This window comes from Caretta caretta, chromosome 17, assembly GCF_965140235.1.
Source record: "Caretta caretta isolate rCarCar2 chromosome 17, rCarCar1.hap1, whole genome shotgun sequence".
NCBI lineage: Eukaryota > Metazoa > Chordata > Testudines > Cheloniidae > Caretta > Caretta caretta.
Genome location: NC_134222.1, coordinates 3,948,631 through 3,972,964, shown reverse-complemented (window position 1 = coordinate 3,972,964; position 24,334 = coordinate 3,948,631). Strand labels below are relative to the sequence as shown.

Genomic DNA, 24,334 nt, shown 5'->3' with positions numbered 1-24,334 from the left:
AATATTGACCATATATAAGTACAAAATAATTTCTTGGAACAAACGTACTGAAAAGCAACAATAAACTCACTTAGAATTGATTATCTGATTTTTCTAAGCCATTTAGGTTAATGATGGAATTAGTGCCTTATTTTGCTCCAGTTACTTACACTTGCACTGACTGACCATATAATTCTCAGTAAATTTCTGAAATGAGGCTAGACTGCCTCCTCTCATGGAGAAACCAACAGGCAAGGCCCAAGCGGATGAAAATGGTATGAGGATCCAGTGGATAATTTGGGTGAACAGGTTCCCCTCCGAGTGGGCAGTGGATTCAGCCCTATACTCTCAGACATTTTGAGATCCTTTACAAGCTAAGACCATCTATGGAGAAGCCCTATACTTCTGCACTCTCTCCTGCTCCCCGTAATTCTCCCCTACTCTTTTCCCCTTAAAGGGTTAAGACTAAATTTTTAACTCTTCAGTGGATTGTCTGTGGGGTTGGTGGAAGGGGGATGGACATCTCCCAGTTCAGCCTTCTATGGGCCTTACAACTGTACCCTCAATGTTAGACAAAAGGGGTGGGAAACTGTGCTATGAATGGGATGCTCCCTCCACTTTCCATGATAACACTGCGAAATCCATTCATTGTTTACATTCAGGGCACATGAGTTTAGCTAAAAGTTGAGCGTCTGTATAAATTCATGTATTTGTCACCAAAATGTAATACAGGCAGTCCTCGACTTTATGACATTCAAGTTACGAAGAACTGCACTTACGACGCTTCTACATGGACACCCTGATTTGACTTATGACTATAGGTTTTGAGTTTACGACGCTCAGTCTCACAGTGGAGTAGATTGAGGTTCCGAGTTCCAATTTACAATGCAATTGTAAGGAACCAGTTGTGTCGTAAGTCTGAGGACTGCCTGTATTTTGATCATATTCCTTCAGTAAAATCTATCAAACCACACAACAAAAAATCTAGCACAGTGAACAAAGAAATATAATGGTAGAAACAAACCAGAACAATTTTATTTTAATTTTTACATAACACATACTATAATTGTGCTTTCAAGTATTTAATAAAAGAATACTTTTAATATGAGCTTTTGTAAATACTCAAGATGTGCAGCCTTTATGCTAATTGATCAACAGGAGTGTGATCTCATCTTTAAATTACTGCTTAAATAAACATTACTTTAAACTTCATTCATTGTTTTCACACATTCTCTCATCTCGACATCTGAAGTTTTAACAAATTCTTGGAAAGTTCTTTGTTCTACAACAGTTGCAGATCTTACAGATACACACTTGAAGATGTTTCTTTTTGTGTCATAGTTTCCCATGCACCTGTGGACTCTACCTCTAATTAGTCTTGGAAGCTCCCGATCCTATTTCAAAAGTATAATAATCAAAAGGTTAAAATTAATTCCCTTTTCTGACATGAACTAAGCTCTTCAAAATGTCTGAAGAATAATAGTGTTAGTTGGGGATTCCTGGAGGCTAGGTAATGTTTGCGGCCTACATCAGCTCTACAGTCCCTTGCAGGTTTTGACCACTCTCTGGCAGCATGGCTGCACAGGAGCTACACCCCAAGAACTTCTTCTTTTGTCAATTGCTGTCCCTACAACTCTTAGGAAAAGTGGTTCCATTACAAGAAGGGAGCTGCGGAAAATAATATGTTCTGAGGGAAGCTGCAGTGCCACAAAGTTAGATGAGAAGATGTCTTAGCAGTGAACAGAAAGGGGAGATACTGGGTTCTCACTGACAAAAGGCTCACAATAACTTTGGCCCAAGTCTATCCTGAGGTACGCACAAATTATCATAAAAAAAATCAACAAACTGAGGTAAGAGAAAACTTCCTGTTATATGTTCTTTGTGAGAAGAATTGAACTTTGGCCAAATTATATAAATAAAACTCCTCTGGGTACAAAGAGGATTTTCCTACATCTGCAGCTAGCCATAGATCAGGGGTTCTCAAACTGGGGGTCATGACCCCTTAGGAAATCACAAGGTTATTACATGGGGGGTCGTGAGCTGTCAGCCTCCACCCCCAAACCCCACTTCACCTCAAGCATTTATAATAGTGTTAAATATAAAAATAAGTGTTTTAATTTATAAAGGGGGTCACACTCAGAGGCTTGCTGTGTGAAAGGGGTCACCCATATAAAACTTTGAGAACCACTGCCACAGATAATAGGCAATTATGTAAGCCCAGAACTGCATGGCCCTTTTATAGCCTCATTTCTGAATGGTCAGTGCTATGAAGGCATGTTCATGCCATCCAGACAGGTACACCTTTTCTAGAGGGCTGCAAAAGCTCAGTAGCACCAAGGGGTTGGTGTGTGTAAACTACAAATAAAAATATGCAGAGCACACCTTGAAAAAGAATTAACTTTGCCCCATAACTTCTCTGCTATATAGATGTTTCCCTCCAAAATCCCAATCCAGTTTTCCACAAGCTAAACAAACTCTTCTCAAATTTAATTTGATCCGAGAAAGCCCCAAGACACTTGTACAAACATTTCTCAACAAGTTTTGGCAAAACAGGGATTTGGGCTTGCCTGAAATGCAACTATATTTACTGCCGCAGACCCAAGAAGCAGTTTGTTCACTTTGTATGGAAAGTGAACAATACAGCTTTTAACTTTCTTTTATACATTAGAAGTTAGTGTTAACAGAATACATGTTATTAGCCTCCTAACTGCACCACATATAGTGTATTCTGTATAAACACAGAAAATACTTACAATTTCATAAAATACACATGGCAGACTCTCCTTTCCATCTCTCAAGACAAAACTTTTTGCTCCATATGCTCCAGGCGTGACTGCAGAATCAAGTGTGCCTAAACAGGTTTCAGAGGAACAGCCGTGTTAGTCTGTATTCGCAAAAAGAAAAGGAGTACTTGTGGCACCTTAGAGACTAACCAATTTATTTGAGCATGAGCTTTCGTGAGCTACAGCTCACTTCATCACTTCATCTGATGAAGTGAGCTGTAGCTCACGAAAGCTCATGCTCAAATAAATTGGTTAGTCTCTAAGGTGCCACAAGTACTCCTTTTCTTTGTGCCTAAACAATATGTCAAGAAGTAAACCAGGATGTAAACAGGAGAGCACTATTAAAGCCTGTGATCTACAAATATTAAGTGACATTAATATTCAATAGACAAAAATACTAAGCAATATACTGATGTCAGTCTTCTAACTAGCACAGTTTCCACTGACATCAGTGGGAATTCTACTGCAAATTAAGGGCTATATATGGCACACTAATAGTAAATTCACATATTTTGTCTCTGTGAAGTAGGTGAAAAACTGTACTTTTCGTAAGCATGATTATAAACTGATTAGCTCCCTAGGTACTGGTGCACGAGACAACCAGTTTTCTTAAAGCTGTACTTACTCATATATGCAAATCACTTCTAAACTATTAAAATTTGTAACCAACATTTCCAATGTAAAAGAGTCCATGAATTCATGTTACATTTGGTATTCCCAGCCACCCCAACTCTTAAAACAATTGGGCATCTCTAGCTTCCTTTGTCAAATTCTGTTTTTAGGTAACGTCAATAAAAGTCAAAAGTGAAATAGGTTGTAAAAATAATTCATATTCAGAAGAACTCCAGGTTTGGACTGATTCCCAGGTTAATGCTATTAAAAAGTTATTGCAGAACTCTGGTACCCTTTTTAGCTGGATTTTTCAATGCAAATTTTCTTTCTGTTTCTTAGTTTCAATAATGTCTCAAGCTTTAATTATTTTAATTCTTTTAAAAATGTAATAATCCTGAAAAATAGAAAGAAAGCCTGCTACTACACTCTTAACTGATGTTGTGATGGCTTTTTATACAGTGTGGATTAGTCTCTCGGGTATATGAAGAATTTAGGTTGTGCTCATCCTTTTATCAAAGAATTCAGATTTTATAGACAAAGTTCCAGGCTTCACCACTAAAATTCTGCCCCAGTTTTCTAAGTACAGACAGGTTTTAGATAGTGGGCACAGTTAATCAAATCAGCCACAGAAAGATGTAAAGAGGACTTTTTTGTGTCAGCTAAACCGGTTGTGGCTGGAGGGAAATTCATCCCTTTGGGATCATGTAGTGTTTTCACCTCTGCTGTGTGTAAAGGTTCCTTCAAATGAGGGAGACAGTTTTAATTTGTATTACATCCCATAACTCATGGCGATCGGGGGAGGTCCCGGACGACTGGAAAAACGCTAAAGTAGTGCCCATCTTTAAAAAAGGGAAGGAGGAGGATCCGGGGAACTACAGGCCAGTCAGCCTCACCTCAGTCCCCGGAAAAATCATGGAGCAGGTCCTCAAGGAATCAATTCTGAAGCACTTAGAGGAGAGGAAAGTGATCAGGAACAGTCAGCATGGATTCGCCAAGGGCAAGCCATGCCTGACTAATCTAATTGCCTTCTATGACAAGATAACTGGCTCTGTGGATGAGGGGAAAGCAGTGGACGTGTTGTTCCTTGACTTTAGCAAAGCTTTTGACACAGTCTCCCACAGTATTCTTGCCAGTAAGTTAAAGAAGTATGGGCTGGATGAATGGACTATAAGGTGGATAGAAAGCTGGCTAGATTGTCGGGCTCGACGGGTAGTGATCAATGGCTCCATGTCTAGTTGGCAGCCGATATCAAGTGGAGTGCCCCAAGGGTCAGTCCTGGGGCCAGTTTTGTTCAATATCTTCATTAATGATCTGGAGGATGGCGTGGATTGCACCCTCAGCAAGTTTGCAGATGACACTAAACTGGGAGGAGAGGTAGATACGTTGGAGGGTAGGGATAGGATACAGAGGGCCCTAGACAAATTAGAGGATTGGGCCAAAAGAAATTTGATGAGGTTCAACAAGGACAAGTGCAGAGTCCTGCACTTAGGACGGAAGAATCCCATGCACCGCTACAGACTAGGGACTGAATGGCTAGGCAGCAGTTCTGTAGAAAAGGACCTAGGAGTCACAGTGGATGAGAAGCTGGATATAAGTCAACAGTGAGCCCTTGTTGCCAAGAAGGCCAATGGCATTTTGGGATGTATAAGTAGGGGCATTGCCAGCAGATCGAGGGACATGACCGTTCCCCTCTATTCGACATTGGTGAGGCCTCATCTGGAGTACTGTGTCCAGTTTTGGGCCCTACACTACAAGAAGGATGTGGAAAAATTGGAAAACGTCCAGCGGAGGGCAACAAAAATGATTAGGGGTCTGGAACACATGAGTTATGAGGAGAGGCTGAGGGAACTGGGATTGTTTAGTCTGCGAAAGAGAAGAATGAGGGGGGATTTGATAGCTGCTTTCAATTACCTGAAAAGGAGTTCCAAAGAGGATGGATCTAGACTGTTCTCAGTGGTAGCAGATGACGGAACAAGGACTAATGGCCTCAAGTTGCAGTGGGGGAGGTTTAGGTTGGATATTAGGAAAAACTTTTTACTAGGAGGGTGGTGAAACACTGGAATGCGTTACCTAGGGAGGTGGTGGAATCTCCTTCCTTAGAAGTTTTTAAGGTCAGGCTTGACAAAGCCCTGGCTGGGATGATTTAGTTGGGGATTGGTCCTGCTTTGAGCAGGGTGTTGGACTAGATGACCTCCTGAAGTCCCTTCCAACCCTGATATTCTATGATTCAATGAGAACTCTACCAAAAGGAACTTCTTTAGAGAGCTATATCAGCAGACTCTCTAGTCACCATGGCCATCTCCCTTTTTCAGCCAGCTCACTTTTGGTGATGTGCTGTCCTCTATACCTTTACCTTTCTACCCACCTGTAAGTGGAGTTGTGGCTGCTTTGCACAGTGCTACAAAATCCTGAATAGAGTTTTCATCCCTTGGAAACTCCACACCTATTTTTATCAGCCTAAACCCCAGATTAAATTAGCACAATTCATTTTATACTGCCCTTGAACCTTGGCTAGAAAATATTATAACAGAAATCAAGACAATAGTAGAAATATTAAGATGGGGAAAGTTTAAATATTGTAGGGTGATACTTTTCATTTTGCCATGCTCATATTTTGGTCACCTTTGATATATAGACAATTGTCCAGATATGAAATTAATTGGAGGCTCATGTCAATATTAAAAGGAAAATGGGTCAAATATTAATCAACATTTGAGAACTGGTACTTTAAATATTTTGACTATTGTCACTCTACAGTAAAAACTGCATTGTCTTTGTGGGACTGACCCACCAATATTCTTAACTATAGCATAAACTACTATACATACCTAACACTTCAAATAATAGTGCAGTTTTATAAGTATACTGGCTCCAATGCTTCATACTTTCAATGACTGCACTTATAATTCGGAGAGAATTGTCTTTTTCTTTAACTTTTAATTGATATGCTGGAACTTTCTTTCAGAGAAAGATGAGAACTCAGGTTAAATAGAGACCTTTACAGTCTTTAAAGTCAGATAGATAGTTACACATTGTTCTTATGTTAATTATCCAGTATTTAAAATAAACACATTATTTAATTTATTTAGATTAATAAAGCATCAATAAACCACTTCCAGTATAACTTGTTTTATGAAATCACAAAAGTCACACAACAGACTACTGTTTCTGTTCAAATAAATAAGCACCCCTATTCAAAACAATGGTCACACAATCCTCCTTCATACCCACACCTATACAAAAGGCATTTAATAAAATGAAGATTTTATTTAGGAATTGGACTTTCTAACGTGTCTAAATGACTTCAGAACACAAGTCCCAAAATCCGCACTAATTGGAGAGAACAAGTAGGACTTGACAAAATCCCATGGATATGCACCAGACCACTGATTTGAGTCCAGTCAAGTAGAAAACAGTTGCTGGCAAGACAAAGAAATAATATAAACATGCTTGATACACACAAATTTGTGCTGCCTATTTCATACTGAGTAGCAGATAGAAACAAAGTCATGACTAGCAGTTGTCTAAAGCATACACAAATAAATCTAATAAATAATGAACAGCTATTCTGTTTCTGGTTTATACTGTACTATCATGTAAGTCAACATTGACCAAATAGATAATTATCATTCATTTGTGAATGCTGAGCATGGCGTGGGGGTACAGAGAAAAAGAAAGTTATATCTTTAGGTAGGATGATGTTTTATGTTTTATGTTAAAAACATAAGCAATGGAAACATTGCTTAGTCTAAATTTGTGCTATTTTTGATAGGGAAATTGCATTTAGGAAAAATAAAAAATAAATGCAAGAGTGAGGGATGCACCAAAAGTAAATAGAGGTTTAAAGAACAGAAGAATAGATTAAAATCAGTCAGAATTTTTATTTCTATTAACAAACTGCATTAACAAGAGCTATGAAGTGTGCCAACAGATTTGAAAAAGGTTTTGTAAATGCATAAGAAGAGTAAACTAGAGTACAATACTCATAAAGAGATATATTTGTTCTCCTTACAGAAAAAAACTTCAACTACAGAAACTAGGAGACAAAGCCAGCTTTTCTAAAAGCAGAGCAACTCTTTACCATTCAACAAACAGCTGAAGAATAAGAACTACTATTTACCACTATATTCCATTCCTCACAACATATGACTTGAAGAAGCATAATTTTATTTCACTAGTAAAAATTATTTCAATAAATTACATTTAAGTGAGGGCATGTCTTCCTTTAACACAATTCAAAAATGTTGCTGCCAACATTTCAACAAAATTTCCTGGGACAATTCTAAGAAAAGACCAGGACTCTGAGCAGGAGGCTGACCAGGGTGTGTGTGTGATCATAGGGCGTAGTGGTAATTGTGAATGTTTGGAAATTTTAGGTTATTTTAATATGAAAATCTTAATTCTAAGGCCTCCCAAAGTTGAATTCATGGATGCCTCCCAAAGCTAGAATTCATGGTGGCTTCATCTTCCCTCAAACAACTTTTCCTCCCCCAACAGGCATCTGTCCCCTTATTATTTTCTTGGGAAATGTCCTGAGGCCTGTAATTTCTTCCCCTTCCTACTCCCCAAAATTTTACCTGAATCATTTTGTCTTCTGGAACATGATCAAATTGTTTTTCATTAACTTTATTTTGTTTAAATGTATATGATGGACTATGATCCTGTAGGCTTCTTGATGTGGTGCTGGATATAACTGGCCATTGTGCTTTGGATGAATATATTTGTCCTGTTACAGTTGTCTCAATATACTGTGATGCCTTATGATGGTCAGGTAGTTTGTGCTGCTCAACAGTTCTCAGACTATTTGAGATATTCTCAAACTTTCGAATGATTCCACTATCAGATATCATATTGGTTCTGTTACTTGGTGACATATGCTCATTTCTGTTCCAGACTTTAGCATTGGTATTCTTTTCTTCTGCTCTGCAGAAGAAACCATTATATATGGTTCAATATCACAGTACTGAAATATTGACCTGCATATTCTGAAATATTGACCTGCATATTCAAAATGTATATAAGTGCATTCCATAGATTATTCTGTGACCTTTTTAAAAAAACACTCTGTATTTCTTTAAGCCCTGATAAAGTACTTAAACAAGTGCTTAACTTCATCCTTATTCAGGATAGTGATTAAGCATGTGGTTAATTTTACACGTGCTTAACTTCAATGGGTTTTAAACATGTGCTTAACTGGTGTCTTGAACAGGGATGCTTTCCTGAATCAGGGTCTTAAAATGATTTTCTCAAATTAAATACACTGTAAATGCAACTTCTCCAAATTATAGAAAAGAATTCTTTGTGAACCCTCATCCCAGGGTCACTACTTAAAAATTCCTCCTACAATTGGCTGTAAGGCTGGCCTTATGATTTCAGGACCTTACACGTCATAAAGAAAGCCAATTAACTGCTTCCACCTCCAGTCCTGCCACTGGAGGTGAAGTTAGGGAGGTCTTGTCAGAAAGATACTTTCTCTCCCACTGATCTTGCAGCTGGAAATAGAAAGAGATAACTATTCTGCAGATAGGAATGTTTCCATGGGGTGTGTGGCCTCTGAAAGAGCATAGCCCCAAGCAACCACTTGCCTGGATTGTAGTAAGGCTCAATACTGACTTTCCAGTTAAGAGAAAAGGAGTACTTGTGGCACCTTAGAGACTAACAAATTTGAACAGTCTCTAAGGTGCCACAAGTACTCCTTTTCTTTTTACGAATACGGACTAACACGGCTGCTACTCTGTTTCCAGTTAAGATTCAAGTTTGCTTAAACTTTTTTCCGTATAAATAATGGGCAATAATTGCCCTCATTCACAACCACATCTCCCAATTTAGTCAGTAGGAGTTTGTCACATAAGACTATATCAGAGCACCAAATGTTAAGCAGAATTCAGCATGGTTAAATAGTTCTGCTTGAAAATTCTTGGCATGATATGACCTATGGCATGGAGGCAGAAACAGACCCTTCCATGTGTGGAGTATATGTTTTGAGATTTTAAGAACAAATTGTGTTTATTTGTACCATTTATCAATTTAAATGGGAAGGTGCATTAAAGAATCCAGATTTTGCAACTGAAGATTATTTTTTGAAATCACATCTGAAATTAGAAGAAACAAATTGGACTCTGGAATTCTTCCTAATTATTCAAGTTCTACTGGCTCTCTATCACCTTTCATTTCTAAGCACTTATTTATGTAGTTCCTGATTCAGCAAATAAACAATGTTTTGCTGAATTGGAACCATTGAAATAAAAATGCAAATTTGGTTTGAAAGTATACAAAATTTGCAGTATACATACCTGATAATCATGCCCAAAGAGGCTAATATACCATTAGAAATAAATTATTAGTTAAAAGATAAATTAGATAAGCAACATTACCAGCTCAGAGTTGTCTGATAGGCAAATTTTCATTGATTATTAGAGTGCTGCCTATGTAAAGACTGCAGGATTAGGCTTTTACACCTGATCCAAAGTACACTACAGTCAAAGGAAAAATTGTCATTGATTTCAGTGGATGTTGGCTCAGAACTAGAATATAGGTTGGGAAGAATGGCAATTATCTGAGACTCAGAAAGTTTCTTTTGAATGTTATAAGAACATGAAAAAATAAGAAATATCAGATTTACTTTCACATGAGAATAAGTATTTTTCTGTTTAATGATAATAAGAAATTCTAAATGTTACCAACCTCAAAATATTCAGGTTCTTTCCAGTATTTGATATATTCGGCTTTGATGTGCTTTGTTTCAACAGGGAAGGAGCCATAGAAGGTTCTATTTGGCTTTCAAAGAAACATTTTAAATGTTAGAATGACAGAGTAGCAGCCTGATTATAGGTTAAACATGTGAATTGTATTTTATGAAATAATTAAATGAGTAAGTCGCTAAAAGAAAACTAGAAGGCAAAAAAGTTTGGTTTTACATACCCACTGTTTGTTGTTTTCTGTAGTTGAGCCAGCTCTGGCTTTGCAACTTCCCACCCTAATTCTTAAAAGACAAAGGATGACATATGGGTAAAAATTGAAAATACGTGTATGTACTAAATATACTTAGGCCCTCTCCTGCAAAGACTTATGTGTGTGCTTTATGCACATAAAAAACCAAATGCCACCCACACCCACCTGCCTCAACAGGTGGGGGAACTTCATGAGCTGGTGGGGAAAGGGACAGTCCCAGCAGTGAGGGAGGGAGATACTTGCAGAAGGACACCAGGCACCTTCTGCTGTGCCCATGCCCTACTGGAGTCTTTGGTACCCCTTGTCCAGTTGGAGGGGAGGGACACTGACTGGCTCACATCCCCCAGCTCCAGGGATATAACAGGGAGGATGGGCCATGTGAAGTCTCTTTTGGCTCCATTCCAGTAGCCCCACCCTACCCACCGTGAACTAAGAAGGGGAATCAAGCCTTACAGATGCTGCAGGTCTCACCGATTGCCCATTTGGGGTCAGGAAGGAATTTTTTCTCTTATAAGGATCAATTGCCAGAGGCACAGAGAGCTTTTTAGCCTTCCTTGTAGTACCTCCAAGCCACAATAGATTAGGCAGAAATGCATTTAGTACCTAACAGAGATACTTGGTGGAGTTGCTAATTCAACACAACTTGCAGCTGGTTTCCAGTGCCATTAAAAGGATAAAATAAGGGTTCCCAGAGGTAAAAGACATGGGATTTTGCTAATGGGCATTGGGCTTATGGGATAGGGTCAGATGTTGTGGCTCATGTGGGTGGAGGTCCCCTCCCTTCTTCACTCTCTGTTCCCTTGATGGAGGGGTGGGATTGGCTGGACTCAGCAAGATGAGTCGTGGGGGGGGGGGGAAGTTGACCGAGGAAAGATGACAGAACAAGGAGCACTGGTCTCAAGTTGCAGTGGGCGTGGTATAGGTTGGATATTAGGAAACACTATTTCACTAGGAGGGTGGTGAAGCACTGGAATGGGTTACCTGGGGAGGTGGTGGAGGCCATCCTTAGAGGCTTTTAAGGCCTGGCTTGACAAAGCCTTGGCTGGGATGATTTAGTTGGTGTTGGTCCTGCTTTGAGCAGGGGATTAGACTAGACGACCCTCTGAGGTCTCTTCCAACCCTAATATTCTATGATTCTATGAAAGCATGCCCCAAGTTATGAGTTATTTGATAGGAGCCTGTAACTCCCACACTGGAACCACTTAAAATGCCTGGTACATGAGAATAGGGTGATGGGTGGGTAGCACGCCTCTCCTGTGTTTAAGTTAAATAAAAAGTTTCACCCTGCTACTTAAAATCCATCCATGTGTCTGTCTTCATTTCACTTCTGTGTCCAGATATTAAACAACTTTTTTCAAAGTGAGTTTTAATTAATGCTTTTTTCTAACTGATGCTTAAGCTACCAGTTTTATAACTGTCTGTAGTAAGCACAAAAAAAAATTTATTTTAAGCAGTGATTGTAGGGATAACAATGATGACAATAAATAATCCTGGGAGAATTCTATGTCAGAGCCTTTTAAAAACACAGTATTGAGGATAGATTATTTCTCTTTTACAAGACTACAATAGCACAGTATAAATGTTCCATCCTGTAACATGGACCTTGAATTTCTGTTGAAACCACCCAAAACCAAAAGGTCACCATTTCAAGAGGCATTTAAATGCCAACATGCTACTTCATTCTCTAAAACAGAAAAAAGTCAACTTCCCTGCAAGCACACATTAAAATGGCTTAATTATACAGAGGAGAAAGAAACTTACTGCAGGACAGAAAAGAGTAGAACATATTTTTCTCTCACAAAATGAATTTTTCTACAGAAAACTTAAAGTATGCTTGTGAGCTCTAGATAAAGATGACTTAAAACTTTTACAAAATGTTATTATAAAATTAAAATTAAAACTGCCTTAAATGCTGTTTTTTTAAAAAAAATCTTATTTTACCAGTTGTTCTAGCAGAAAAGTCATAACTATGAGTCACAGTGCTCGTACTTGGCTCATTTTTAAGTGGATTTGAAGTGAGCGGCTGTCTGGTTCTTTTTTTCTGATTGAACAGTGGTACAGGTAGAAAACCTAAATATAAATTAAAATAACTGTATCAGATACTGTTGGAATGCCATAAAATCCTTCTGGCTAAGGGATACACAATCTACATTTTCCATTCATAAAATGGGTAAATGATAATTACTTAATTAACATTTCTATCCATTTTTATTATCTTTATTATTTATTTTATATCACCTGAAAGTGTGGTACTTCGTAATGAAGGCAAGGCCCTTGCACTGAAGAGTTTACAATCTAAAACCCCAGTCCTGCAAACACTTGCACATGTGCTAAACTCTTCACTCTGTGAATGGTTTCACTGAGTTCAACATTACCACTATGACCTCAACTCTCCAATAAGGTACAGATTTAGTGGAACTCTATTTGAGCACTGGGGTCTGGCTTAGTAGGAAGTGTTTGCAGAATTGGGTAAATACATTGATAAAATGATTTTCAAATTGTACAGTAATAAAAAGTGATTGATACCTGCTGTGCTACGAGATGAACTGTCACTTAAATTTCTCTTCATTTCTTTCACAATATCCAAATATGCAATAATTTATTCACTATTCCAAATTCCCCATGTGAAAGTTATATTTCAATTAAATCTGCCTGTAGAAAAAAAACTCTAATTCACATTATAAATATAACTAAAGTACACGCAGCTTTTCATCAGCTTCACTTCATTATTTGTGTAACAGTTTATGTATATCAATTTAGGCGCATTCTTAACTTTATTTATGTGAGTAGTCTCACAGATTTCTGTGGTACCATTAATGTGCATAAAATTATACCACATGAGTAAGACTTTTCAGGATCAGGGCCCCAATTATTACATTTTTGAAGTAAAAAAAATATTTTGCATAGTTACATCTATTTTTGTCCAGGTTTATTTTTGATAAATTTAAACATTCTAAAAAATCTTCACCTTTCAATTGAAAACAAATCATTATAATTTTCAATTCAAAGGGTAATTTTGTATAAGTCCCTGAAAATAGGGAATTAAAAGGAAAGTGATGACTTAACCATAACTTTAACATTGTTATAAAGTGTGGTGCTATAATAAACCCTGAAAAGTTAATTATCAAAATGGAATGCCTTGTGGTTATGAATAAGAACTGAAGGTTTAACTATTTTATGAAAAATAGTGTCACTGCACCCATTGCACACGATGTGAAAATGAAAGAGATAAATTTGCTGTTCTAAAGAATACTGTATAGGCCCAAAACCTTTTAAACACTTTCCTTTTGCAACAGGTATTTGATATGACCAGAATCCATCATTATAAACAGGAGATTCTGTGGGAAGAATGAACAGAAATTAACTTTTAAAGTACATTCACATTTGATATAAATGAATTTTTGTTTGCCATGCTTCCTTTCTGAGTAATCCACGACGGTATTATAAGTAAAAACAGTGAATTAGAATGCACATATGGTATTTTATTTCTAGACCACACAGTTTGAGTTTCTATTCTATCTTTATCATTTCACTTTAAATGTTTAAAATGGCTTTAATCGCATCTGACCCAGTGTCACATATTTGTGCACATAAAATCACTATAACAGAATAATTAAATTTTGCTCATTTCTAGATGTGATAGTTACATGAGTCTTGTAAAACTTTTGTAAAATGATATCTAATTGTGGTATTATATAAACAGTGTTGCCAACTTTCTTCATTTTATTGTGAGTCTTAAGATACTGGGTGTTTTTATTGAAGCTTAACCTACTGGAATCAAGAGAATGCATGAGAATCATAGCTCTCATTAAATAAATAAATAAATAAATAAAAGTAAGTTTCTATCCCGGGATGCAGAGAAAAGCTTGAAAAAGTGAAGCAAGTTCTGTATACCTTAAAGCCTCAGAAATCTAAAGAAAAATAAAAAGAACCCAAAATTTATTATTTTTAATCTTATTATTTTTAACTAATGTCACTTTGAGGGTCCTGACTCAACATTTTTTAATGTTTGAATTTACTGTTGCCATATCTGAGGTATAAAAAAAAGAGGACTTCCATAAAACTGAACAACCCATAAAACTGGACAGCTGGCAGTGTTTACTGAGTACCCTTACAGATTTCCCAGGACAGCTACCTCAAAAAAGTCATGATCCTGGGAAAACCTGGGCAGGTAGCAATGTTAGGTGGAGTTGGCTGTATTGTACAGGGCTGATCCAGCAAAAATTATTCTTGTGTGTTTGCACAATGGAGCCCTAAATGATTACCAAAATTAATAATAATAGTAGTAAAAAGCCACAAATACATTAATTACTTGTCCTGATTCTTAGCATATAAAATGCTGAAAATACTCATATACATGCTTAACTATGATCTGGGTAATGTCTTGCATGTTTGTAGGATCAGAGCTCAACTACCTAATCCATAAAATAGACAGACTTATATATATGTATATATATATATAGCTAATTTATAACCTAATATATGTCATGCACATCAATGACAGATGCACATGCATAAATTAGGGCTGAATTTGGCCCTGAGATCTGTAATAGTTTGTATTTCAAACACATTTTGGTGGTTCCATAACCCATCAATGAAAATAAATGTGTGAGATTTGTAAAATGAAACAAAATAAAAAGCATACAATCCTGTAATTTAATTGTATGGCCTCAGATCTTGTTGTGCTGTGTGTGATTTTACAGTGACTTTTAGTTAAAAACGTGTCCACTGCTAACGACTGAGGGGCAAGCCCGTGACAGGACAAGGAGCGGAGGAGAAACTGGGGTAAAACCCTTCCCAGGGCTTAGGAAAGCGGGAAAACCCAGCTCCAGGATCAGGGTTTAAGCAGCTGGGCTGAAACGCTGCCCAGAGCTAATGGACGAGTCTGAGGGAAGGCTGATAACAAGCCCGCCAAAAATCAACGGCTGGAAGAAGCGGTTACTTCAGCGCGAGGCGGGGGAAAGGCGGGAAAGCGCAGACTAGCGCTCCTCCATTCCGCCGTGTTCGCTCCTTCTCTCCACAGCTGGGGACTGGGGGAAGACTCTGAGAGGATGAATGTGTGTGTGGAGGGTGCGGGGCTGTGTAAGGCACAGATGACAGGGGGCACACAGCCCCGTGGGGAGAGCACAAGCTAAGCAGGGAGATTGGTTGCACAAAAAGAATAAAGTAATTTCCCTTTGGATTGTATTGCATCGCTGCTTGCCCAGGATAGCGCCTAGGGGGCGCCAGAACTCCAACAGAAACATGCAATAAATCCTCCTGAACACTGATATTATATACACTTATCTCCAGCCTGTGACAGACTTTCCCCTCAACAATCAGCTCTGGGCTGGGTTTCACCCTTTGTCCTCTGAGTGGCTTTTTCTTCAGCCATTAGCTGTGGGCAGGCTTTTACCTCTGCAAGAAAAAACATTGTGAAAATAAATAAAGTACCTGGGAACCTCACAATTAAAACAATCACACCCAGCTAAAATAATGTAGATGTGTGTGTTTTTTAGAACTGCCCTTAGCCTAAGCTCTGGGTGCTTTGGAAGATAGTCTGACAAATAGTATTTCATACAAAACTTTAAAAGATGTATAGTGCACTTAATGGGGCTACCAATTAAATATAAACAAAGGATTCATTTATTTGGGGCTGAAAAGGTCCAGGTGCCCCAGTTATCTGGATAGGAGAAACATGCCCAGTCTTTACAGTTACAGATATTATTAGTCTTATCATCTTCATTGTAATCAATTTATTTAAGTGTAGGAGACCACTGCCTACTGCAGTAATTACTAGTTCACACAGGGGATCCTAGCTAAAGTAGCAGGGTTCTGCCCATTGCTTCTAGTCTGGCATGAGTTGTGTGCATTGCAGAGGAGTCACTCTGGTCCCCTAGGGATGGAGCCCTTATTGTTTAAGTGGAGCAACACTCTTTTCCTGTCTTTAAAGTAGTGCTGATAGGGGTGGATCTAAGCACTATGATGCCTTAAGCAAGTTGGCAAATATCCACTCCTACCAGGCTGCACTGACCTATACAAGTAGTTACTGAACATTTTGCTGCGTCTAGTATTTTGCTTTCAGGCGCAACTGTCTGTTACAGTGGTAGATGCAGCCCTATGTTAATATTCTTTGGAGGCAGTCAAGTTCAGCTTTCAGTCTTTAGGGCAGCCAGTCACTCCAACACAGAGCATTGTGCGGGAAAATACACAGAGGAACCTCTATACAATTATTTAGACTAAATAGCTTTATTATCATTAGTAATAACTTTTCAAAGTCCTCCCAACCCTGCTCTTAAGGCTTTTGTACTGCTGCACAAATAAAAAAGCAATAATTACAGAACACAAAAACAAAACAAAACAACCCTAAAATGATATTAAAGAAGACAAAATAAGTGCCTGAATAATTTTCCAGGGATACCAAATATAGATGTTGGTGCACAACACAGTAATAAGGGATTACATTGTTGTCAGCATCTTAACTCAGAAGAATGAAAACTCTTTAAATGTTTTTTTTTCATTTATGACCACAAATCCACTAGAGTTAGTACTGGGAAACCAGGAGTTAAAAATTCTTTGGACGTTAACTTGCTTTAAGGGTATAAAAGAAGCTTCCTTGGCTTTAGTCCTAAACTCATGTTTGAAAATGCACTGTATCTTTTCTATTAAAGCTCTTCTTAGGAGACAAACTTCTTGCATGTTAAATGAGGTAAGTGTATAAATAATTGCTGTGTTTCACTCAACCTCTTGCAAGGAATTATAAACATTATTATACATTCAAAAATAAAAGAGAAACTGTGTTTACTAGCACTGTGTATTTGCATTTTACAGTTTACTTTCAAAGTGCTGCACTGTTTAAATTCTTTAAACAAGTTTCAAAGTGTGAGTCATTTGTTCAGTCACTGTGTAAGTAATAGCTTTGGAACCATGACCAAAAGCAATGGGGTCAAAGGATGGTACAAAACAGTCTTTTTGTGTAAAATATAACCATTCTAGTTTGTTTAATAAATTATTTACCACAGTTATCTTTCGTTAAACTATGTGACAAGTTACTAAAGTGAAGAAATAATACCATTAGGTGTCTGAATAAACACAGTCTATCCAGATTAGTTCACTACAAGGCTCAGTAAATCAGTATGCATAGGCTGAAATTTAAAGTGTAAGTTTTATTATGTGAGTACACTGCCAGTAGATTTAGTCAAGATGTATGAATCCTGTGTTCAGCTTTTCTTATATCTATAACATATCAAATCTTGCTTATAAAACCTCTCTCACATAGCAGTGAAATCTTTTCTGGATGATTGAAATATAAATCCTATATAAATTCTAACAGAGAGAAAGCAAATCTTGACAACAATTATATTTTATACGCTTGAAATGTAGAGTTCATTTGTATCTCTGTGGTGTGCAGTGAGTCATTACAGAGTTGTAATTACAATTAGTACAGATTACTCTTGCCTATAAAAAAGCTGTTTTTTCCTGCTGAGACCTTTTTTTCTACAAGTTATACTACTATATGGTAAAAGCCTTTAGGAAAGGATGTGTGAAATGTTCACAGTAGGGTGTGTTCAGGCTAGTCTAGACTTGTAGAAGACCTCATATAACGGCTTGGGATTGCAGGATAGTGCTGGCCATAAAACATTGCCAGGATGTCCTTTGTGAATGGTAGTTATGGTGTACGTACTGGGATTATGGAACAATTCTGAAGTTGGAAAAAGGCAGGTTCTTGACCTCTGAAGATTTTGAGAGGCAAGTACAACTATTTGATCTTATGTTGGCTACATCTATCTCTTTTTTGAATCATTAGAATCATAGAAGTTAGAAATTTAAAACACCGGTTAGATAATCTGCACTGGCACAGAGGTCCATGCTAACAGATCCCATTGCAACATTGGGGCCAAGAATATTACACTTTGATGTGAATATATTGAATTTTAATTTTTAATTAAGCCTCCTGCAGTCACTGTTCATTAGCTAAGTATGATAAAACTGTCATATTATATATATATATTATATATAATTACATACACATACACAAACAATAAACACACTTCAAGAAAACCAGCTGTACTTTGATACCCGCACTTCTTTGGTAGTTGACAGTAATGAGCTTTCAGCATTATGTCTCTCACAATACCTAAGATGTGAAATCATAACTTCATATTTTGTTGTGTATTTTTGCTCACTTTAAACCGTTTCTCTATTGCATATTGTACTGGCTATGTAATATAAAACACACATGAAGTGATGCACAAATATACCTGATACATTTAATCTGAAGTGCTAGCATTCTGTGGATTTTCAGTGTAGAATGTGAACATTATTTTAAAGTACAAATTAAAAATTATACTGTTTTTCATTAGTATAGTATTTGATTATACACTGTATAACATTACAGACTGAGTACAGGAGTTAGTGATTGAACTATATGACTGTATCTTTAGCTGATTTATACATATTATGATCCAAATATGGTACAAAGAAGGGCAGGTCTTGGGAAGGAGGAGTGTCAGGTTAGCAACACCCATGTATTGCAACAGAAAACTGGTAAGACTTGTTAGAGAAATGTTAATACACTTCAGTTAACATCTGGTCTAGACAGATAAAAAGTCAAACATTTTCTATCCTTTCTTAGGAACAAATGTTTTACTTTGCTGTTATTTTCTTTTTTGATTGCAGCAATCATTAAAACAGCTTAATAGAATGACTTCCTGTTATGTCGTTCATGAGGCTCCTGTACGAAGAGTTGCTATCTTTGGAGGGACTCATGGCAATGAGTTATCAGGGGTATTTTTGGTCAAGCATTGGGAAGAGAATGGAGCTGAGATTCAAAGAACAGGGCTGGAAGTGAGACCATTTATTACTAACCCAAGAGCTGTGAAGAAATGTACTAGATATATTGACTGTGACCTGAACCGAGTTTTTGATCCTGATAATCTTGGGTAAGAATAACTATGTGCTTGTGTATTTTTAGTTTTCTATCTTAAATGTTATCAGGAGCTTCTTTTATTATTTTATTGGTAAAATTTTTACATGAACACCACTAATCTTTTGACAGTGCAACCGCATGATAACGTTCACTGACCTTTAACCCAGAAAGACCAAATAGAATGTACTTAGTTGATTCACTGTTTAAATAGGGCTAGTACAACAAGAGACAAATTGTCATAGGAAGTTAGACTATATTTAAAATCAATAAAGAATTTGCTGTATTCATGTAAAGTTAAAGTATTGCTATTACTCTGAGTGACAGTGTCATTTCTCACAGGTCCTGAAATAAACCCCTTGGGCAATTTAACTTTCAGACCGTTGTTAATGCCACTGTACTGGTAGCCACATAGCTTTGTGTTTTAACAACTGGCTATTTAAATATAGATAAATATGATATCAAGCGTCTCTGAGAAAGAACACACATGTTATATAAATAGAGAGTATTTTAAATTTCAGTCACATATAGTGTAGAATGAAATGTGAAAACAGTCAAGTTTGAAATATGCATAGTATGGCAAAATTATACAGACAAAATTGTCAATAAATTAAGCGATCACACTGTATTTCTTGATTTACATAATGTAAAACAAAGTGTAACTATTCTGATTTAAGAGTTTTTTAAGTGATTTTACAATGATAAATGACATTTTTAATGGAACTTTGTGTTAGCTCTGTGTTTAAGATGTTAACAGTTGAAATGGACTTTGGTAGGTGAACCAAGCATTTTTAAGAATGATATATCTACACACTCAACAGATAATTATGCAACACAAAGGTCCTGATGGGAAAGGTGGATACGAGCAAAGACCATTTATATCATACATGCTGTATAAAATATTTGTCTTTACAATGCATCTATGCATTTTCATTTGGCATTTTATCTAAGAGAGAATTATTTTATTGGTTGTGCCACTTATAAGGTAAATACTTGGCAAGAGACAAAGGTCTGCACCAACTTTTTAACTGTTTATGCATACATATACTTATGCATTTAGAATAACTGCTTTGTCTTCCTGTTTATTATTTCACCTGCTTTGAAACTGGAATGGTTTAATAAATGTACTGTCAGGTTATCTAATTTAAAGTATTTCTTCTAAAATATTTTTTGTATAACTTTACTAATATTTCTCAGTAAATCCCAACAGATTACTCAAGCCTAGAGCATTAGTAAGTACATTTAGAAGACTATTATACTTTTTTTTTCTGATGTGGAGACATACAGTTATCAATGGCTTTACAAAAATAGAGTGTGATATTCCAGCCCCATTGGAGGCAATGACATAGCTCTCATTGACTTCAGTAGGGCAAGATTTTACCCAGAGTACTTACATCTTTCCCTTATCCCAAGAAGTTCTCAATTTCAATTAAATGAAAGCACAAAGATATAAAATTATAGACTATGACATCATATCAGATGCCATTTTACAATGAAATTAATAAAGTACAGTACATTCAACTATAAAATCTCACAACTGTAAACTATATTAAAAAGAACAGTTTGATTTAGTCTTAAAGACATTGAGATGGAATTTACTAAAATCTTGAGGGAAAGAATTTGAGATGGAATCCATAAGTATCATCTGCTTTGTGGAGCAGGAGGACCCAAACCAAAGGATCTTAAGAATCTGGTCACAATATGAAAAGTAAGAAGTAGATCAAAAAGGAAACAATCCATGAAAGACATTATAGATCAAGACCCAGGTCTAAGGGCATGAACTAACTCCTGAAAGACTTCTGTGTTCAACAGATGTTGGATTAGGCCCTAGAAATGACTTTACATGGTGCATAAATCTTGTGCTGCCTTTCTGTACAGAGGGAGCATTTCAACCATTTTGAACTGGGAGCGAATGCAAAGAAGTAAAGCAGAAGTAATGTAAAATACCATTTTAGATTAGGTGAGAAATCTTGCAAAATACTGATAGAGGCAGTGGCAAGACATATTGCCTACTAGTATTAATACTTGTTGAGTTCCAGCACAACCTTTATAGGTCAAACAGTTTGATAGGGTAGTTGTATATGGCATATCAATTCTAATCAGTTATGGAAAAATCAAATGAAAAAGATACTCTAATTTTTGTTGACAGCAAAGCTATAGAATTGGTTAATTAATTTCTTTGTACTAATATTAACAGCAGGAAAATGATAGAAGATATTCCATATGAAGTGAGAAGGGCTCAGGAAATCAATCATGTATTTGGTCCAAAAGATAGTGATGATGCCTATGACCTTATTTTTGACCTTCACAACACAACTTCTAACATGGGTGGCACTCTTATTCTTGAAAACTCCAGGAATAACTTTACAATCCAGATGTTTCATTATATTAAGGTAAAAACTAATTTTTAATAAAGTATAAGAATACATGTAGATTTGTATTTGAAACATATTATTGTATATCAACTTTGTGCCTTTATTTAAATACATTTATGCTGTTTTGTTTTAATTTGCTAAAATGTTTGGTAAAGAATATTAAAACTAATTATAGAATGGGACATTTACTATCACAAAGAATTATTAAATTGGGTCCAATACTGGTTAGTACTGATTCCAACCTGTCATGATCACAATTGATATAGACAGAACTAGTAAATAAATTAATCTGTTAATAAGACAAATGTGGGGCCAGTAGCAAAAAACACACACAGCAAAATTAATAAAAACATAAAGATCGTTGGGTCTGCTTTTAAACTAGTCTGTCATAAAGCTGGGAAAAAATGTAGGCTGAATGCAAAATTTTGTAAGACATTAGTTATTTAAAATGCAGACTTGAAAAATTTATGGAATAAGGCTATGACAAAAGAAACCCTGATATACATTGGCTGCACTACTAATAAGTGCTAGAAATGTTTAATCTTGTTGGTATTGCAAGTGATACACGTTTAGGGTGGGATTTTCAAAAGTGCTCCGTGTTGGCCTGTTATCTTACTGAAGTGAATGGTAAGCCTCCTATTGTCTTTAATGGGAGCAAAGTTAGGTCAATATGGTACATTTTGAAACCCTCCCCCCCTTAATTCATATACTGCAAAATATTTCATATACTTTGACATATGATATTTAGTCTTCATTGTGTCCCATCCATCTGTTTATATACTGTTCAAAGATGTGGTCACTTTATGTGTAAGAGTATATGAGGATTGGCATACTGCTAATCAAAATGTAGAAATGATAGGCAGTAATCTAAAAAGGAATGGATAGGAAGGCTTTCTGCCAAGACATATAAAAGAACTGGGATAACTCACTGCATGTGTCTCATAAGAGAATCTAACCCTAGCTAGAAGGAAAATATTTGAAATCTGCCCTAAAGCAAATTGATTCTGGGTAAATTAACACTGGAACTGTGTTCATTTATATTAGTGTGCAGCAAAGTTCAGTGGAGCATGCCTGACATGAGCTAAGAGAAAGCAGACCAACAAATATAGCTTTGTATGTTTTCTAAAGATGTCCTACTTATTTTAGGACCATGAAATAAAAGCAACATATTGAAGACATTGTGTAAATCACTTCAGCATCAGTAGTCTTTTGTAGCACAAAATTTTTAATATTTGAATAACAAAGACTTTTTTTTGACAAATCTTCACAGAATGCTTTGGCCCCAGAATGCTGTCCCGTTTTCCTGATTGAACATCCTAATTTGAAATATGCAACAACTCGATCTATAGCAAAACACCCTGTTGGTAAATATGAATGTTGAGACCACTTTCCAATCCCCAGAAATTATTAAAATAGATGCCTGTCTCCAGATATTTTTCTTTCTAAGTTGTTTCTTTACGTTAAACAAATTGCTATGATGAGCTTCATCTGCCTGCTTCGTAATCGTATGGGCTTGATTTGGTAAATAAATTATCCATTCTGCATCCTAAAGTGTCCCCCTTTTTTTTTACACTCAATCAATCCACTTTTTGTAAGAATACTATTTTATTGGAGATATTTATAATATTTTAGGATAGAAAGTAAATTATGTTGTTTGATTATCAGCAGTACTGATGTTGAACTCAGAAGAGGTATTTATTTCTCATAAATAAAACTAGGATGCAATGTTGGTTGTTAACCAGAAAAGGGATGGTGGGATAAAGGAAAGAGAAATTGTGTCTGAACTGAAGTGGCTAACCTGTTCATTTATACTGCAATAGACAGGATAACGTTAGAGAAATATTGCATTATTTTGCCTCCAATGTTAATTAAACTGGTAATTCTAAAACAGTAAGCACAGACACACACACAGGCATGTATATTTTTAGTGTGCATTTTAAACATATGACATACAATATGTCTATCAATATCTCCCTCATTTGTACACAGGTGTGGAAGTTGGGCCTCAGCCCCAAGGAGTTCTTAGAGCTGATATTTTGGACAAAATGAGAAAGATTATCAAACATGGCCTTGATTTTGTGCACATTTTTAATGAAGGTATTGTAAATCATGCAAGCATGAACACTCCTATTCTAGGCTAGTAACTCATTGCAAAAGAGTAGATTTTTTTAAATAAATGAAGCTACAGCATTTTGCAATGAAACAAATGGAACTCATATTTTGTATTATTATTGTAGCATTAATAGTAAGTTCATTCATAAAGTCTTTAATAAATTATTTACAATTTATTTTACTCATACTGAATTACAGCATAATGAATAATTATATAAGAATGTTGGAACTGAGAATTGGACTTAAGCCTTAAGAACTTCTGTTATTAATGACTTTTGCCCTTTTTTATTGAATCTTGAGAATCTAGAACTATGGTGAAACTTGATCCTACAAGATACGTCATAGCTATAAAGTGATAGTTCACAACTTATTGTCTAGTAAGTGTACGCTGAGAGTGCTATATAAATAAGGAATATTTATAATGAGAAGCTTATTCATTTCCATTTCTTACGTATACCTTTACCTCAAATTATTGTATGTGAGTCAATAAACTTTTGTTATGCACCTATACAAAGTCAAATACACAGTTGTTATAAATTAAAATATTTTTGTACTGGGAAAGTTTTTGCTTGACTGCTGATGGTCAGTTTATTCTTGAAGCAGTGACATAGCTATAC

General features: G+C 36.3%; 2 protein-coding genes across 5 annotated transcripts in view; one reads left to right on the top strand and one right to left on the bottom strand.

Annotated features, from left to right (window-relative positions):
- ASPA (aspartoacylase) overlaps positions 1–24,334 on the top strand; it is a 142,830-nt gene that overhangs the window by 116,497 nt on the left and 1,999 nt on the right. The window contains exons 1-5 of one of the 4 annotated variants that reach the window (XM_048823514.2): positions 16,720–17,013; positions 18,984–19,246; positions 21,428–21,623; positions 22,876–22,969; positions 23,595–23,702. In XM_048823514.2, the coding sequence (XP_048679471.1) occupies positions 16,735–17,013; positions 18,984–19,246; positions 21,428–21,623; positions 22,876–22,969; positions 23,595–23,702 (940 nt within the window). In that variant the 5' untranslated portion in view covers positions 16,720–16,734. Of the gene's footprint in view, positions 1–16,719; positions 17,014–17,447; positions 17,464–17,892; positions 18,054–18,983; positions 19,247–21,427; positions 21,624–22,875; positions 22,970–23,594; positions 23,703–24,334 lie in introns of those variants that run through there. The other 3 variants (XM_075120936.1, XM_048823515.2, XM_075120935.1) reach the window with 3 other exon arrangements.
- SPATA22 (spermatogenesis associated 22) lies at positions 1,182–12,894 on the bottom strand. Its single transcript, XM_048823527.1, has 8 exons — positions 12,852–12,894; positions 12,267–12,395; positions 10,296–10,356; positions 10,059–10,151; positions 7,952–8,297; positions 6,203–6,332; positions 2,733–2,830; positions 1,182–1,373 (listed from the first exon to the last, which is right to left on the bottom strand). Exons 1-8 carry the CDS (start codon positions 12,892–12,894, stop codon positions 1,182–1,184), a joined length of 1,092 nt encoding a protein of 363 aa, XP_048679484.1.

Bases quoted from the DNA above. Each gene is read 5' to 3' on its own strand.
- SPATA22 (XM_048823527.1), bottom strand. From the start codon at position 12,894: ATGAAGAGAAATTTAAGTGACAGTTCATCTCGTAGCACAGCAG. The intron at 8,298-10,058 runs GTTGGTAACATT...TTTCTTCTGCAG, and splicing joins AAGAACCTGAATATTTTGAG to AGCAGAAGAAAAGAATACCA. The intron at 1,374-2,732 runs GTAAGTATTTTC...CTTTTGAAATAG, and splicing joins CATGTGTATTTTATGAAATT to GATCGGGAGCTTCCAAGACT.